General features: G+C 40.5%; 1 protein-coding gene across 5 annotated transcripts in view; it reads left to right on the top strand.

The window, feature by feature from the left end:
• LOC140900509 (protein argonaute-3) overlaps positions 1-18,265 on the top strand; it is a 65,353-nt gene that overhangs the window by 1,987 nt on the left and 45,101 nt on the right. For all 5 annotated transcript variants that reach the window (XR_012155648.1, XM_073317893.1, XM_073317894.1 and 2 more), the window contains exon 2: positions 13,508-13,679. Coding sequence is in view for 4 of the 5 variants with exons in the window: in XM_073317893.1 (XP_073173994.1) it covers positions 13,508-13,679 (172 nt within the window). In the remaining variant the exon portion in view is untranslated. The remainder of the gene's footprint in view (positions 1-13,507; positions 13,680-18,265) is intronic.

Below are 18,265 nucleotides of genomic sequence, written 5' to 3'. Positions count from 1 at the left end.
ACAGGTTGAGAAAAGAGTGTCTGTACATCTGGATATAGTGCTTGGATTATCCACAAATACAAAATTTGCTTTTAAAAGTCATATGGTACATATAGTACATAATCAGCAGTAACCCAAGTTTAGGTGAATAAATTTAAGAATACAGTTTTGATATTAGCATCCAAGTATTTATATCACCCATGAAAAGTTATACAGAGAGTTGGTTGTGGAAAGCAAAATATATAAATGAGTGAAGATTGTCCCTCAGTAGTTGAGAATTAGGGTAGCTTGTCCATATAGCAAATACAATCCATCGGGGAAGTATTTCAGTTACTTTCCTTACTGCGCTTCTCATTGGCACTCCAGCTCATTCCTCCTGGTATTGCCAATGTCCGGTGATGTGTTCGATGTAGATGTCCCTCAACCATCTGATGGCGTCCTACGTCGTGAGTTGCCACATCAGCCGAGCTGTTGACAGATTCTGCATTCCCACAACACTTGCTCCTTACTTGGGCCCATTGGCCAGGGCTCCAGTGATCAGCATGTGTGTCTGAACCTAGTAACCCTTAGCTCTCACGGTATCGGCCAGAGGGACGTATTTCTCCAGCTTTCGAGCTCGGACATCACAGAAGGCTAGGGTCCTGTTCTCAAAGGGCACTGTGATGTCCACCATGATGACCTTCTTCTGCTCCTTGATGATGATGACACTGTCTTGTTGCAGTTGTCTGTCAGTTCCGGGGATGGTGGAGTTCACGGCAACCTTCACTGCTGGTAGCTCTGACTGGGCAATTTTGGATGGCGTTGTGTCCCAGCTGCCAGGCTCTGGAATGGGGCTTGCAGCTAAACAGGACTTAGGGTAGTGTCTTGTTGGCATTGCTGCACTTCCTACATCACTTGTCCTGATTCCCGTGGCGGACGGCTCCATTCAGTGGAACGCAGTTGAGCCAGGCCCTGTAGATGAACCTCCAGTCAGCAAATCCAGTGAAGCTGCCCCTGGGAGGAAGTGGTTGCTAGTGTCCCACTTGCACGTCATCCCGAATGCCTTGTCCTGGGCCGGCTTCTGCTTCAGGTTTTCCACATACTGGCAGCGGATGGCATCCTTCAGGGTCCTCTCCAGCAGGATTCTGACTCACAGAGTGATGATTGTGTGGTCCGTGTTCTTCATCTGAGGCACCAGGACTCCCAGTTTCCGGCGTTCCTCACACCATGTCCAGCGGCAGACAATACACTTCTCCAGTCATTGTGTAGCATTGCAGGCACGAGTCCAGAGCAAAAATACTGTCCATTACTGCAGGGTGGATTTGGGTTAAATTAGCAGTCTGATCAAAAGTCTTTGCTGCCCCCACTTAAAAGCTAGCTTTTGTAATTTAGTAGTATGTAGATATAGGATATGACACTCACTGCTGTCTGAGACTCTTGGCAATGGAAATTTAGTTTTCAGTGTATTAAAGGATATTACCTCCAAGTGGTTCCCTGCATGAGCACTGGCAGGGAAAGCCAAGAGGAATGTTTTGTCTTAGGCTGTACTTATTCAGCACATATCAGGTAGCTGGATAACAAATGGAGCTTCAGGAATTTGTTAGGATTGTAATTCTTTTACTTCTAAAAGGCACCCACAACTGGAAAACATGAAAATGGGTTTGAACTCTCCTATGTGAAGAAGCATCTTCATCTCTTTTGCTGTACAGACACTTACATTTGTGGCTGATGCAAGGAGTTAAATTCATGGTGGATTTGGTCCTGGAAAAATTAGTCTGGATTATATTAATTGTAGCCCTGTTTAGTAAGGGATACGACTGATCTAGAGCCATTTTAGGTGGCCATGGATTGTATTGATCTGGTGGCATATTATTAATCCTGAATTTCAGCAATCTGAACATATTTAAAAAAAAACTCCTAGCCAGTTTTGCTGACTACCCTTACCCTCCCATGCTGAGTACATTATATCATGAGGATATGGAGAATGGGTCCATCCATGGCTATTAGCCAGGATGGCAAGGGGATGCAACACCATGCTCTGAGTATCCCTAGGCCCTGTTTGCCAGAAGTTGGGAGTGGACAGTGATTGCCTCTTCTGTTCATTCCCTCTGAAGAACCTGGCATTGGCCACTGTTGGGAGACAGAATACTGGGCTAGATGGACCATTGGTGTGACCCAGTATGGCCTCTTGTATGTTCTTATGATGTAGTTCCTATTTCTTCATAATAAGATTTAGTTTTGGTAAAAGAGGAAATAAAAAATACCCATTTTGTACAAGAGTTTGAATATCAACTCCTTAAACTATACCAATATCCAAAATAATTTGAGTCTTGTTTCACCTCATGTTGTTTTCAGAAGAGGTTGTGCTATGTAAATGTCTTGATTTATATCATTTACCTTAAGATCAATACAAACTTTGTAATAACACTTTAATGTAAACTTTGTTTACCTATCCCGTTATCTGTTACAAGGCTACAGTATATTTGCTTGTAGCAAAGTGCAACATTAAGGTAAATGCTCATAATCCAACTAGAACATCACGGTTATAAAATAACTAAAATAGATGAAAACTTTGAGGTAGGTGTACTGGAATGCACATGACAGAAGAACCAAGTGAACTGGGGAATAGGAATATGAGATCCAGATTAGAAAAGCTGAAAGATGTGGCACCAAGCTGTTGCTTGTAAGTAGTAGATTAATGTTAAATTTAACACATTTCTGGGTGATGGTGAGGCACTTGTGACCTTCCAAGTTAAATATGTTAAAATGCTGTTGTCGTGGAGCTTATTGTAGGGACTCGGGTATAAATGAGTAAATCAGCTAGCTAATCATTTATGTCAGTGGTTCATATCCAGGGGTCCGGGCCCCCTAGGGGGCCTCGAGCAGGTTTCAGGGGGGCCTCCAAGCAGGGCCAGCATTAGATGCGCTGGGGCCCAGGGCAGAAAGCTGAAGCTCAGGTCTTTGATCCCGGCCACCTGGGGCTGAAGGCTGAGTAATGTAGCTTCATGGGGGCCCCTGTGGCATGCCCCAGGCAGTTGCCTGCTTGCTACCCACTAATGCCGGCCCTGGCTTTTATATGCAGATATATATATTTATATATATAGTTGGGGATTGGTCCTGCTTTGAGCAGGGGGTTGGACTAGATGATCTCCTGAGGTCCCTTCCAACCCTGATATTCTGTGAAAACCAGTTACTGTGGCATAGGTGGGCCGTGGAGTTTTTATAGCATGTTGGGGGTAGGCTCAGAAAGAAAAATGTTGTCAACCTCTGATTTATATGATTTCAAAAACAGTGTTTTGCCGACTTAAAAGAAAGTTGTGGACTTAATTTGATTAAAAGGATCAAAAATTGTTTGGCCCTACTGTGGTGGAAAAACATTAATTAAAATATCAATATTACTAAAAATTAAACAGTAAAAATACATCTCTAAAATCTTACTGTTTCAGAAAATTTTGTATAGCAAGTTTAAAATGTCATTTAAATTACACAAGAATTTGATTTTTCTCTTCCTCACACTTCCTGTATTAATGACCAGTAACATGTTAGGACCACAATAAAAGACAAGCTATATCTTGGGGAAGAGGGGGAACACACTTTCTTAAAAGTTAAACTTTATTCAAGGGCACTTTGTTACTATGAGAGTTACAATGGAGCTTTCATCTGTTGGAGTGTTGAGACTGGAGCTGTCTGAATCAGAAGTGATATGATTTTTACAAAAATAAAAGGCCATATTTAATCTTGGTTTAAAAACTCTTCACTTTAGTTGTGGGGTGGGTGGCAAGTAGGTTATCTCTGGAGTAAATCCCAACTACTTATTTTTATTTATTATTTGGATTGATAAGAGCAAGGACATAAGACTCTGGGTGCCCTTAATATTTTGTATAAAAACACAAGTAACACAGAGAAATCTAGCACAATATACTCACACTCATGAATAACAGAGCTGAAAGAATTACTTCACCTCTTCCCAGTTCACCCCCTTAGATGGCACTCTAATTTCCAAAAGCTCTAGTATAAAGATTAGCTTTGCAGCCTGTGTGGAATGTCAGGAAACTCTACCTGTTTTCTTGCCAAGGAGAGTGGAAAGAGTGAGTTCCAAAGTTGAGGGGCCTCTGCCAATATTTTTCTCTCTTACCCAGTGAAGTTCTAGCAGTGTGGCAGGGGGAGAGATGTGGTATCTCCAGTAGGTAAGTCCATAGCCATGTAGTGCTTTATAGGTCAAAATTAGTATCTTAAACTTTACCTGAAACCCTGGAGGCCAATCAGTGCAGATAGCCAAGAACTCATGTAATATATTTGCAGTGAGAGATGAATTCTCCACCAGCATTAGCTTCTGAGTGAATTTAAGATGATGATTTAAGATCCTGCAGAGAACGCTATTCATTGGGTGGGTTGTGCTTTTGCTAATCACTTCTTAAACTCTGCGTGACTACCATTTAAGGAACTACCATTTACTGTTCTCTGGGTAATGTTATCTGGGAGCTAGACTAAACTGTGGCTGTCTTCTTCAGGGTAGCCATTCAGGTAGTTTTTACTTGGGTGTAGTTAGTCAAGGTCAATACTATACCCCCACGTGGGGTTACCTTGACTAGCTACATCCAGTTAAAAACTACAGAGGCCCCCCTCGCTCCCCAGATTTTATGAGTTAGCTATCTCAAGATCAACAGACCCTTTTTTTGCAGTGAAGCTTTAGTCTGTGGGAAAGCATTTATCACCTAAGGATCACCTGCATGGTCACCATTAGATGGTTAGTTCCAAGTGTTTCACATATTGTGCTGAATGCAACAGTTTTCACAATTACTTTAAATTCAAATCAGATTTTTTTAAAATATCAAGTTCTAATAATTCAGTAACGTTGAAAGTTATAGCTTAAGGAATCAGTGATAATATAATATAGCCTAGTGTTACAATCAAATTAAAATTTAATGCACAGGTTATTGCGCATTTTATGGTGGATAGATTAGATATTACAATTATTTTTAAAAAAGCAATATAATTTGATCACCTTTGAGAAAACTTTGCAATTTGCTAACATGGCAAAGTCCAATAGGGTTCCATATATCCATGATCATAGATCAATTGCTTGATTTTCTGCAGCAGACTGCCAATTAGAAAATTATAACCTAATTTGTCTAGAAAGATTTAGTCCTAGTTGAAAAAAATTGTGCTAGAATCTTGTGTAAAAAATAAAAAGTACTTCAGCTTTATTAATTAATTCTTCTTTGAATTTGACCTGATTAACTGACCTGCGTTAATGCTATTTGGACAGCTTTCAGTGTTTTAGCATATGTCATTGGATGGTCTGAGTATTCAAGTAGTAGATCTAAGATTTATCTCGAAATGTGGAGTTCAAAATGCCAGAACACAGTGGTGAATTGTTAGGTTGTCAGGAATGTATCAATAGTTTATTTTCTCTTGGACAATTTCCACACTGAGCTGGAATAGACCCTATGATTGAATTACGATGCACAGAATTCACCTTTTACTTTAGGAAAGGAAAAGTTATATATTGACTCACTCACTTAGTTTTGTTTTAGAGAAATTGTTGAGTGGTAGTTCTTCAGCTCTTACTCTGTGTGCTATGAAGCATTTTTCTGAAACCAGGAGGAACTAGTCATTCATTTGCTGCTTCATTTGTTTCATTCATGTGCAAAGCCTGTTGCGAAGTGTGAGTAAATCAAGACATTTAATATACTTAAAAAAAAATAAGACTCCAATGACGTTTTCGAAGGTTTGAGTTCAGACCCAGTTTATCAAATGGAATTTCTGGCATAATGTTCAGTTTAACTTTTAAGTCTCTTTATTTGAATTTTTTCTCAGCTAGTGACAGGCTCTCTGATAGTTACATTGTCACCATGTTACTACATTAAGAGATTATCTAAGTGTCTAGATCACTCTTCTAATACAGGACCTTTAGTCACTAAAGTGGAACAAGTTAGGTTTAGTAGGGATAAGGGGCAATTAATTGCAAGCTACTTATATTTGACTCATAAATAGTGGTTAAGTGGGCAAAGTAAATTCAGTTTGAATCCTTGCTATTATCAAAGTTAACTTGAACTGGTTTTATTGGGGAACTTGTCAGTTTTGAAAACAGTGAATTTGAGACTTGGTAAATGGAAGGGAATAAATCGAGAACTAAATATTTTTCTTCAAATTAGTGGGTAGTTAAAGTATATGCAAGTTGTTAGTGAAAATTTCTGTTAAGTGCAAAATGTAATATAGTTCACAAAACTTGAAGAGAGATTACTTCAGTTTACTTTTTTGCAGTTAGTGGGTGGAAAACGCTTCAAGAATAAATTGGCTGTGTTGTGTTATGTATGGGCTTGCCATATAGACTATTTCCTCATAGTGTAGACAGATACAAAAGGTTTCAGAGTAGCAGCCGTGTTAGTCTGTATCTACAAAAAGAACAGGAGGACTTGTGGCACCTTAGAGACTAACAAATTTATAAGAGCATAAGCTTTCGTGGGCTACAGCCCACTTCATCGTCTGCATAGAATGGAACATATAGTAAGATAACAAATGTATTAGAAAAAAGAAAAGGAGTACTTGTGACACCTTAGAGACTAACCAATTTATTTGAGCATGAGCTTTCGTGAGCTACAGCTCACTTCATCGGATGCATACTGAAATGTATTAGAGCATAAGCTTTCGTGGGCTACAGCTTATGGTTTGTATGGTAACTTCCAACTTATTAGTGTGTGTGTGTATATATATCTATATCTATATATATATATATAGATATATATCTATCTTACTGTATGTTCCATTCTATGCGTGCGATGAAGTGGGCTGTAGCCCATGACAGCTTATGCTCTTAATAAATTTGTTAGTCTCTAAGGTGCCACAAGTACTCCTGTTCTTTTTACAGATACAAAACTTTATGAAGTAAAGGTAAACGGCTTGTCTTTAAGAGTTTCTCATACTTTTTATTTTAAAAACCTAGTTTTTACAAGTTACTATTCTAAATTTAGCTGGTGATAACACAAACTTGTGCACTGCAGTGTTCACTCTAGCTTGTAGACGCCTATCCGGCACCAATGAGAATAGCATCAATATATTTATCTGACCAGAACTTGAACCAACACTGCTTTATCTAGATACTTTTTAAATAAAAGCAAACTTTACTTTGACGAGTGTTCAGGAAATAGGGATTGTGCTACTTTAGAAATAGTCTAATGTCATCCCGAAGGGTGGCTTTCAGGGAAGGAGGCAAGACACAATTTGTTTTATTGCTTAAGATTTCCAACGTTGCTAAGGAATTAGAAATCTGAAAATAACCTTCTAACCCTTTATTCCCTGTTTCACTTTCACATTTTATTTTAAATTTTCTGTAACCTAGAATGAAGTCATGTTTTCCAGTAGTGATGGCATTTTCTTTGAGTTCTACAGACTGGGCCTCTGAGCCCAAGCTGAGGCCAGGGGCCCCATGAAAGGGAATCTTTTCCCTTGGGAGAGTTCTCTCCAGTGTGCATGGAACAAGCCCCAGTCTGAGGAGCGTGTGGCTGGACAAATCTGTCTTGTATTATTGAGCTGCAGTTGAATAATATTTTACCTCTTTAAAAACACTGTCTTCTCTTTAAAGCTGTTTGACTATCTAGTCAGGGATTTAAGGCTGTGCTTTACAGGAAGACTAAAAAAAACCAAACCTCTTAATTTTTTTGCTGTACACTTTTTTTATTCTCATTTTATAATTTTGAAACGTGTGGCAAATGGATAATCTCTTGCTGGAAAACAGCTGTTACACTCCCTTTGTGCGTATTCAGGTAAGAAAAGTCCTAGTAGGAACCAATATCTTGCCTCTTGGAAGTGTATAAATTTAATCAAATAAGATTTGGCCTGTAGTTATTTCTGTCCTATGTGCCAAACTCTTCAGTCTTCCCTAGAAGTATTTTCAGTAAAAATGCCTTTAGGCTGCTGTTTCTGTACCATTCTCACCCATGCTTTTACTCCTGATATTTCTTCATTTGGTTACCTGATAGATTTCAGTTTGTTGCTCCAAAGCACAGCAGAAGAGTTAGGTGCAGTTTTAATTATGTTTCAGTGAAAAGCAGCTGCTTGATGGGGGAAACATAATTTGTTACACAATCATGTTTGTGATTTTTCCTTGGTGAACCTTTAGGAGAGTATCTGTGGGGATACAGGCCTTATCCCCAAGCTATTACAGCAAATGGGAGTCATTCCATTGACTTTGGATGGGCTTTGGATCAGGTCCTATAAGAACTAAAATTTCTTACCCTTTCAGTAACAAATGTCCATAGTTTGCAAGTTTGGTTAGAGTAATGTTAGTATAGCCACAAATGCCAATTCAGTTGTAGTTGGATGGAATTAGTTTTTATTTATCCAAACCAAAAGCCATGTCTTTAATTCATTAGTCCAACTTTTTTAACTCTTTAAAATCAGAAAAAATTAATTTTGGTATAACTATTGTCCTGTAACAAAAGAATAATTTTAAAAGGTATTAATATTTAGTATTATCAGTTTTAATTCATTTTTGAAGGTTTTTTTTGGTGACTCACCTTTTGAAGACCAATTTTATCTGTATCTCTTGGAAATGGGTGACCTCACTTAAATACTTACCAAACTTGGACAAATACAAATTAGCATATTTTCCCATCACTGTGCATTGGACTTACGCAGGCAAGTCCCATAAACACTACTGGGAATTACCAGCATACATCCATATCAGGTGGAGTGTGAACTCAAGATGTATTATCTACTTATTTCTAAATGTGGCAGTAGTGAGTCACAGTAGGTCTTGAACTTTTCACATAAATGTATACTTGACTTGCCAAGAGCTGATTTGATATTTGTTTTGAAAGATTATTAGCCAAGATTTGTGTTGCTTGTCATGACTATTTAGTAATTTTAAGAAAAAATGAATTATTCCAAAATTCTTAATGAGTATTTCAGTAATCATTTACTTTGCCAGGGTGTTGTGAGGTTTAATTTGTTAATATTTTAAATGTATTTTGAGACACTAAAGTAGAGGAAAACAAAACTTTATTTGAAAAGTGATTTATTGTTTAACAAAACATTTAAATCAACGGGAACATAAAAAAGAATGAGTTTATACTTCCTCAACCATTGCCTCTTACAGGCTACGGGCTCAGAAGCAACAAGTTCTCATATTGCTGGTCTTAATTCTTTTTATGTTTATAGTTTCATCTACTTCCTTTGGAAGTCATTCTGTGCGTGTGCGCATGTATGTGTGGGGTAGTGGGCAGACAGAACTCCTTCCAGTAGTCTGTCACAGTCATAACTTTCGCTCATAACCTGAAGTTTTACTATTCTCTGTTCCAGCGGTTCCCCAACTTTTTTTTTCTGAGCCCCTCTTTGGAGATTCCTGTCCCATGCCACACCCCTTTTTTCTAAGAAATGAGGTGGGGGGAGATGGAAGTGTATCTGGTACCCATGGGAGCCAGCAGCTGAGAGCACACAGACAGACCCTCCTCTTGACCCCAGCCCTTCTGAGGGCCCAGTCAGTTCCTCACACTTCGAAAACCTCTCCTTTGAACCAATTGATTCCCAATGTCTGGTCCTCTGATGTCTTTCTGAATATTTGACAGGTTTCAGAGTAGAAGTGTTAGTTTGTATCCGCAAAAAGAAAAGGAGTACGTGTGGCACCTTAGAGACTAACAAATTTAAGGTGCCACAAGTACTCCTTTTCTTTTTTCTGAATATTGTCACCTGTCAAGCACTGTGCACCCCCAGCTCCCTCCTCCAGGCTAGCCACATTTGGCTTAAGTTTTTAATGGGATTTTCAAGTACATGTTATGTAATGTATAAACATTGCATAAGGCATTTTTTCAGTGTCTGAAAAATGGAATAGTGCTTATACGCCAAAGTCTGTTTTTCTTTCATTTCTTTTACAAGATTTTTAACAATTGACTGCTTTGCCCTTGTGGAGTTTTTGTTTTTTTTTCTTGTTATATGACCTTGAGTGAATTCTGCTTTGTACTTGTGGCAGTGCTGAAATATTTTTAGAAAGAGGTTTTTAAAAACCTCAACTGACTTGTTTACGATTTTTGGTGAGGGAGAGTTAACATTAACTAGCCCTGCAAATCATACTCCTACTTTATAGTAGTAGCAGTAAGTAACTCGTATACTCTAATACTTTTGGTTCTCGTATTTATTTCCACTGGCCTTACAAAATCCTAAGGCATGAGGGTAAGTGACTCATTAATGTGATATAGGAATGTTAGCTATCATCCAAACACTTTGTTCACTTGTTGTTTTACTGGGATTTGAGTCACAAGTTATAAGTCAGTGACACAGATTTTATAATACACAAACAAGTGTCCAAATATTTTTAAAAGCAAGCCATTCTCAGCATGTGTAAATTTATTGGGACAGTGGTGGATGGGAATTAACTGACAGCATACACATGTAAGGTTATATTTTTTAAGTGACTTGTCTGACAACCTAGGCCTCAAACACAAAAAGAAGGTAAACACAATTGGAATTTGGCTACAATTGTTTAAAATTGTTACACTAAATTAAGCTTGTACTTGTGCAGACCTGTGTTTATAATCCGTTATCTGTCGTGATTCTTCATTCCTCAGTTTGTGTCAATTCCAAAGAATGTCACGTAATGCTATGCTGCTGTTCAGGAAGAATACATAGTTGGCATGCACAATTTTCTGAAGTGCAATGTGGGATGCAACTGAATGAGTGGATCTAGGGAAGGAATTTGGCAAAGTAGTGGTATTTGTTTCTTCTGCTGCTCAGTACTGTTTTGTAGGGGAGCTGAGGCTGGAAAACTATTTTTATAACCAGCTCTGGATTGGGTGTGCCATTTACAGCACTCCAGATTTTAAAGTGTAGGCCAGCAGCTTGCCTAATGAAGAGTAGCTGAATCTTATTAATTTGTTTCTAGTTTTTTGTCGTCTCATGCAGCTGAGCATTAGGATTTTGCTAACCTGAACAAAAGAAGTAAATGGATGGGGTACCATCATTTCCTTCAGCCGTGGCCACATAAGTTAGTATAATGTATTGCTTGGTAGCAGCAGGAGGAGGAGTATTTGGCGCAAATATTTGGTTTAACAAAACACTTTCCAGAGAGTGTGGTTGCAAGAAAACCCCCCATACCATATTTTCTTGCTCTTTCTGCCTCCTTGCCCTCTCTTTCTCAGTGCTTGACTGTAGTTAAGGAATTGCATCTTCAGGTTGGCCATTCGAGGTGCAGTAGCTGTGCTTTGGTAAATGCTCTTACCATTTACATTTAATTTTGATTTCGCAAGATTAGCTAATCCTTAAGGTACTATACTCTAATTCTGACAGCTGCAGTAGTACTTCATATGTATGTGAGCCTTCCATAAGCTATGGAAAGCATGCTCTTTGTAACCATATTTTTGTAAGATATTGGGTCATTTGTATGGAAGATTTTTTTTATAGAATAGTGTGACCTGGATGTTTTCTAATAGATATCTTTTGCTCTTGTTTACGTCTGTGTTGCTAAAATGAATCTAGAGCAGTTAATTCCAGAGCTACTCTTTCTTATTGGTAGGGCCCTACCAAATTCATGTCCACTTTGGTCAATGTCATGGTCATAGGATTTTAAAAATCATAAATTTCATGATTTCAGTTCTTTAAATATGAAATGTCACAGTGTTGTAATTGTAGGGATCCTGACCCAAAAAGGAGGTAGGGGTGTGTGTGTGTGTGGTGGTGGGGTCACAAGGTTATTGTAGGGAGTGTTAGGGTACTGCTAACCTTAACTTCTGCACTGCTTCTGGTGGCGGTGCTGCCTTCAGAGCTGGGCAGCTGGAAAGTGGTGGCTGCTGGCCTGGAGCCCAGCTCTGAAGGCAGAAGTAAACCACCCAATCTCTGCATTGGGAGCAGTAATTGCCAAAACATAGTTTGTGTGAACATTTAATGTGGTGCTTGATGTTTTTTGCTTTTACTTTCAGTCTTGTGTTGAGATTTCTGATTTTTTTTTGGTTTTGGATATATCTTTCTGTGTAGAACTAGATACCTTTACAATACAAACTCTGTTTTGTAACTCTTGTTCTTTTCTGTTCCCCAGCACACAATTCCCCTCAAAGTAAAGGGAAATGACCATTCCTGGAAGATTATATGAGATTAATCAAATGGCAGATAAGACAGTTTCCCCCAGCACTTGACATTTTAACTCTTGTAAGAAAAGCAAGTGGGCAGGAACTGTACAATCTGCGTCACTGAGTAGGAGTAGGGGGGAGAGTTTTTAACTGACTTAATTGAATGCTGCAAATCATGACATTTGTATGATGAGTAATTTTAAAAACTCCAAAGCAACTCAAAATAAGATTGGGTTTATAGTCTGTTTCTTGACGGGAAAGAATAATCTGCAAGCAAAGATTTCCTAGATTTTCGTAATTTTTGGAGACTGTCCGTTCTTAATATTAGCTGTGTGCTTGGTTCTGGGCAAGGCATATGTATCCCAGTTTCTGTGCTGAGGCTCTTATCTGTGTCCATCTTTCAGACTAAGATGCTTCAAGAACCCAAAGAAGCATTAACTTAGAATGCTAAATAAATTAGCCAGTGACATACATTTGTACAGGTTTAGAAAGCACCTTTCTTCTCCTATTTCAGATTTTTGTTGGTTTTATAAAATAATACCTACAGCTGCTTAAGTAATTTAATTTGTTTGTTTAGTAACAAAGCACACTGACATTGCTTGAAACTCTTCAGCTACACGTCTCTTCTGGGTCACTGAGTTCTGGCAAATGCAACTATCTTGCAGCTGGTGCTTTTACTGTTATTCATTCTGCTCTGCTGGCTGAAAATGGATAATCTCTGCCAGGATCATGCCCTTCATATCATTGGTGCCTGCATATTTTACTGTGTAAACAAAGGAAGTACATGAGCCTTAGCCTGTATAGACCATCCTGTGATTTCTGTTGCACCTCTGTCCATTACCATTAGGATGGTCTGTAAACAAGCTTTTAAAATTTTCCATTTTAATAGTGGCTAAAATGGACTTTCCACAATAATGAACGGTCAAAAGAAAATGCACACTTTTGGTCACAGCAATCACAGAAGTTAATGTTCCTCACTTCATTTTCTTCATGGGAAGGTTAGAGGAGAGCTAGGTCTGCTTGCTATCACTACTTTGAGAGCTGATGACTTAAACAGAAGGAGAGCTTTTGAGTGCCATCCCATGTTGTATGTTACTTGAGGGTAGACCTATGCTGCTCCCTGAAACCCTTTGGCTTTGTCCAGGAAGCTGATGGGACAGTTGCATGGCCCATTTTTCACTGGTCTGGGTCTTGTGATGCTGTCTTACGTTAAACTTTGGCCTTTTCCTGCATTATATTTCTTATTTTTATTCTCTTACAATCGCTTTACCTCTTCCCCACGAAGTATGAGATGATATGTTTAAGGTCCTGAGAAGGCTGTTTGCTTGTCCGTTATTATTGCATCACTTCCTTTGTTGTTCTACCAGTGTATATATACAAATGTAAAGAGCATATGCATTTTAACTGTGCTATAATAGCACCAAGTAGTAACTTCACCACATAGTTTAACCATTGTGTTCAGTTTCTAAACTGTATTGTTTCTTTTACAGGACCCGTCGGGGCACAGCCCCTTCTCATGGTGCCCAGACGTCCCGGCTATGGCACCATGGGCAAACCTATTAAATTGCTGGCCAACTGCTTCCAAGTTGAAATCCCAAAGATTGATGTCTACCTCTATGAGGTGGATATTAAACCAGATAAGTGTCCTCGCAGGGTGAACAGGTAAGTCGGTCACAGAAGTTGTAATTTAATCTAAACTATATTGAAATCTTTAAGCAACATAAGATCCTAGCGAAGTAATTAGAACTATAAAGTTATTTCACAGTATCTTATTTTAAGAGATGTCAGTGACTTCTAATCAAGATATCTTCCACTGTATGCTCTCTCAAGTTTAGCGAATAGGAATTTGTTCCCAAATGTGTCTGTCTGAGTTATTTATATGTCTCCCAGTGGTATTGGGATGATATGGTATCTTGCAGAATCGAAGTAAATAAAGTAGTTGGAATATATTGTGCTGGCTAATAATATCAAAGGCAAATAGTAATTTTTTTCCAGAAATCATTGAGTTTTAAATGAAATAGGCAAGATTTCTCACACATTTCTCAGTGCGCAATTAACCAGGAGTAAAGGATGAAAGATTAGTTCCTACATGCATATCTTAAGCCTAATTTATTTTAAATGCAGTATTAGAGATTTACAGTAAACTATAATGCTATGATGCCAGCTTCTTTTTTCATGTCTAAATTTCTGCTCTTGTTCAGCCAGTTTAGTGTAGCTGAGTTAAGTAGAATTCAGTCTGAACTACAGACCAATCAGCTTAACTTCAATACCCGGAAAGATAATGGAGCAAATAATTAAACAATCAAGTTGCAGACATCTAGAAGATAAGGTGTTAAGTAACAGTCAGCAGGGATCTGTCAAGAACAAATCATGTCAAATCAACCTAATAGCTTTTTTTGACAGGGTAACAAGCCTTGTGGATGGGGCGGGAGAGGGAGAAGTGGTAGATGTGGTATATATTGACTTTAGTAAGGCTTTTGATACTGTCTCGCATGACCTTGTCATGAACAAACTAGGGAAATGCAACCTAGATCAGGGATTCCCACGACAAATTTTTTTGGTGGCCTCAGAGTGCAGTCACCAACTTTTGCTGGTGGCTCCTCTGACAATTTTTCCTAAAATACTTAATTGCCTTTAGGAAAAACAAATATGCACATATACATGTCCAAATAATTGTAATGTATTTATGTAGGATATTGCAGACTCAATAATAAAAATGTCTATTCTGTACTGGACCTAAACAGAAGAGAAACAAATAATGTGCTTTGCATGTTCTTGTCTTTTTCGTTTACTTTTTTTCGACTTCCTAGCTAGTCTGTTTCTGTGACAAGTGATATTTCTGTGTTTCTTAATATCACTTTTCACAGCAGCAGACTAGCTAGCTGGGAGGCAATGAAAAATGATATTAACAAACATACAAATATTACTTTTTCGAGAAACAGACTTATTCAGCCCTGGCAAGGTGGGGGACAAATTTAAGCCCTGGGTGGGGAGGAAGACAGCTGGGGGCCAGAGGGGATGAGGAACTGGGGGAGGCAGTGGGTGTCTGGGGGGATGGATAGGGAACTGGGGGAGGCAGGGAGTGCCTGGGGGGATGGGAGTTTGAGCCTGTGGCCAGCACCTGCTGCCACATGGCTGGAGCCCAAAGACCAGCAGCAAGAGCATCTGGCAAGGGCACAGAGCATGCGGCTGGCATCCACCACCATGGGGCTGGGGCTGGATCCTGTGGCCAGAGCCCAAAATCGTGTGGCTCAGGATGGAGCCTCTCACCACGTGGCCCATGCCCAGGGCCAGAGGAGGCAGTGGGGGCCGGGGCAATGGGGAAGTGGTGGTGGTGAGCACGGGGCCAGAGCCAGCGCCCCTGGGAAGGTGGGAACTCACACTGGCTGCCTGCTCCTCTGGTATTTGTGGCTATAGAGGGGGCACGGCACAACCCCTGCTGGTGATCCTGGGAGAGGGGCCTCTTCTTTGCCCTCCTTCCTCAGTCACTGGCCAGGAAGCTATGGTCGCACAAGAATCACTTGGTGCTTGCATTTGAGAAACACTGGCCTAGATGGAGCTACTATGAGGTGGGGTGCCAAATTGGCTGGAAGACTGTTTCCAGAGAGTAGTTTTCAGTGGTTCACAGTCAGTCTGGAAGGGCATAATGAGTGGGGTACCTCAGGGATCAGTTCTGGGTTCTGTTCTCCAATATCTGCATCAGTGATTTAGATCAGTGGTTCCCGAACTGGGGGTTCGCAGAACGTTACAGCGCATTGGCCAGAAAAATTTCACTAATGGCAGCCAGAGGACCCTGGGCATTGGAGGCAACAGGTGGGACCCGATTGCAGGACAGACAGCCTGAGCCCCAGGGAGAGAGGAGCAGGGCAGTTCAGCTTGAGCCCTTCCCCATGAGTGGGGGAGCCGGCCGCCTGAACCCCAGCACTCCACACGGATCTGGCAGCCTAAGCCCCAGGGAGAGCGGGGCCGGACAGTTGGGGCTGGTAGCCCAAGCCCTGCCCCCATCAGTGGAGTAGCCAGCCGCCCAAACCCCAGCCCTCCACCTGGGGCTGGCAGCCTGAGCCCCAGGGAGAGTGGGGCCGGGCAGTTGGGGCTGGCAGCCTGAGCCCCGGCGGTCAGTGGGACCTGCAGCCCAAGCTCAGTGGAGCTCAGTTGACTGGGGCGGTCAACGGGGTCCAGCAGCAGGAGCCCCACGGAGTGCAGAGGAAATTTAAACTTAAATCCCTTGAAATATTCATTTTTAGGAGGGGGTTCATGAGATTTCACAATTTAGCGAAAGGGGTTCGCGGGCTGTTAAAGTTTGGAAACCACTGATTTAACTAATGGCATAGAGCGTACGCTTATAAAGTTTGTGAATAATACCAAGCTGGGAGGGGTTGCAAGTGCTTTGGAGGATAGGATTAAAATTCAAAATCTTCTGGACAAACCGGAGAAATCGTCTGAAGTAAATAATCATAATGGATCACAAGCTAAATTTGAGTCAACAGTGTAACAGTGTTGCAAAAAAAGCAAACATCATTCTGGGATGTATGAGCAGTAGTGTTGTAAACCAGACACAAGAAGTAATTCTGCTGCTGTACTCTGTGCTGATTAGGCCTCAACTAGAGTATTGTGTCCAGTGGTACCATATTTCAGGGAAAGACGTGGAGAAAGTCCAGAGAAAAGCAACAAAAAATGGTTAAAGGTCTAGAAAACATGACCTATGAGGGAAGATTGAAAAAAAACTGGGTTTGTTTTTCTGGAGAAGAGAAGACCTATGGGAGGAGAGTTGTGGGGGGAATGACATAGCAGTTTTCAAGTAAATAAAAGGTTGTTACAAGGAGGAGGGAGAAAATTTTTTCTCATTAACCTCTGAGGATAGGACAAGAAGCAATGGGATTAAATTACAGCAAGGGCAGTTTAGGTTGGACATTAGGAAAAACTTCTTAACTGTCAGGGTAGTTAAGTACTGTAATAAATTGCTTAGGGATGTTAGAGATTTTTAAGAGCAGGTTAGACAAACACCTGTTGGATGGTCTAGATCAGTGGTTCTCAAACTGTGGGTCAGGACCCCAAAGTGGGTCGCAACTCCATTTTAATGGGGTCGCCGGGGCTGGCTTAGACTTGCTGGGGCCCGGGGCTGAAGCTGAAGCCTGAGTCCCACCACCTGGGGCTGAAGCTGAAGCCTAAGGGCTTCAGCCATGGGCATTAGGGCTCAAGTTACAGGCCCCCTGCCTTGCGCTGAAGGCCTGGGGCTTGAGCTCCCCCACCACCTGCCCAGGGTGGTGGGACTCAGGCTTTGGTCCCCTTTCCTGGGGTTATGTAGTAATTTTTGTTGGCAAAAGGGGGTCACAGTGCAATGAAGTTTGAGAACCCCTGATCTAGGGGTCCTACTTTGTGTGCTTAGAGTGCAGGGGACAGGACTAGAAGATCTATTGAGGTCCCTTTAATAAGCAGCAGGTTTAAAACAAACAAACGAAAGGAAGTATTTCTTCACACAACACAGTGTCAACCTGTGGAACTCCTTGCCAGAGAATGTTGTGAAGTCGAAGATTATAACAGGGTTCAAAAAAGAACTAGATAAATTCATGGAGGATAGGTCCATCAGTGGCTGTTAGCGAAGATGGGCAAGGATGGTGTCCCTAGCCTCTGTTTGCCAGAAGCTGAGAATGGGCGACGGGATGGATCACTTGATGATTCCCTGTTCTGTTCATTCCCTCTGAAGCACCTAGTATTAGCCACGGTCAAAAGACAGGATACTGGGCTAGATGGATCTTTGGTCTGACCCAATATGGCCATTTTTATGTTCTTACATTATGGTCTTCCAGTCCTACAATTCTATTATTCTTCCCTGGTGTGTCTCAGGTCCTTTCTCTTTCTCTTCCCCCCTCTCATCAAAACACCAGTAGCGCTTTGTTTTCCTAATACTTACAGCATGACTGGGTCAATTAAATCCCTTGGTGGTCTGCTTACTTTTCTAGGTTTGTGGTTAAATAGGAAAACTTTTATGTCTGCTGCTATTCTAGAACAATAATTCATCTAATATCAGCTGTGATTTTTGTCTTCATTTTTGCCAGGGCCATTCTGAACTGAACCCAAGGGTGAACTATAATCAAGCTGTAGCTGATATTCAGCATGATCTTGAATCAGCCATAGCTCACTTTTTCTTTATGTAGAAATTGAAAGACCCATAAGCTGGATATAGTTAGGTTTTGTCTTGGTTCAGAAAGGTCAAACTGTACTGATTCCTGTTACATAAATTTGGTATA

The sequence above is a fragment of the Lepidochelys kempii genome, chromosome 19, assembly GCF_965140285.1.
Source record: "Lepidochelys kempii isolate rLepKem1 chromosome 19, rLepKem1.hap1, whole genome shotgun sequence".
NCBI lineage: Eukaryota > Metazoa > Chordata > Testudines > Cheloniidae > Lepidochelys > Lepidochelys kempii.
The sequence above is the reverse complement of the archived record's forward strand: the minus strand, read 5'-3'. Positions and strand labels throughout refer to the sequence as shown.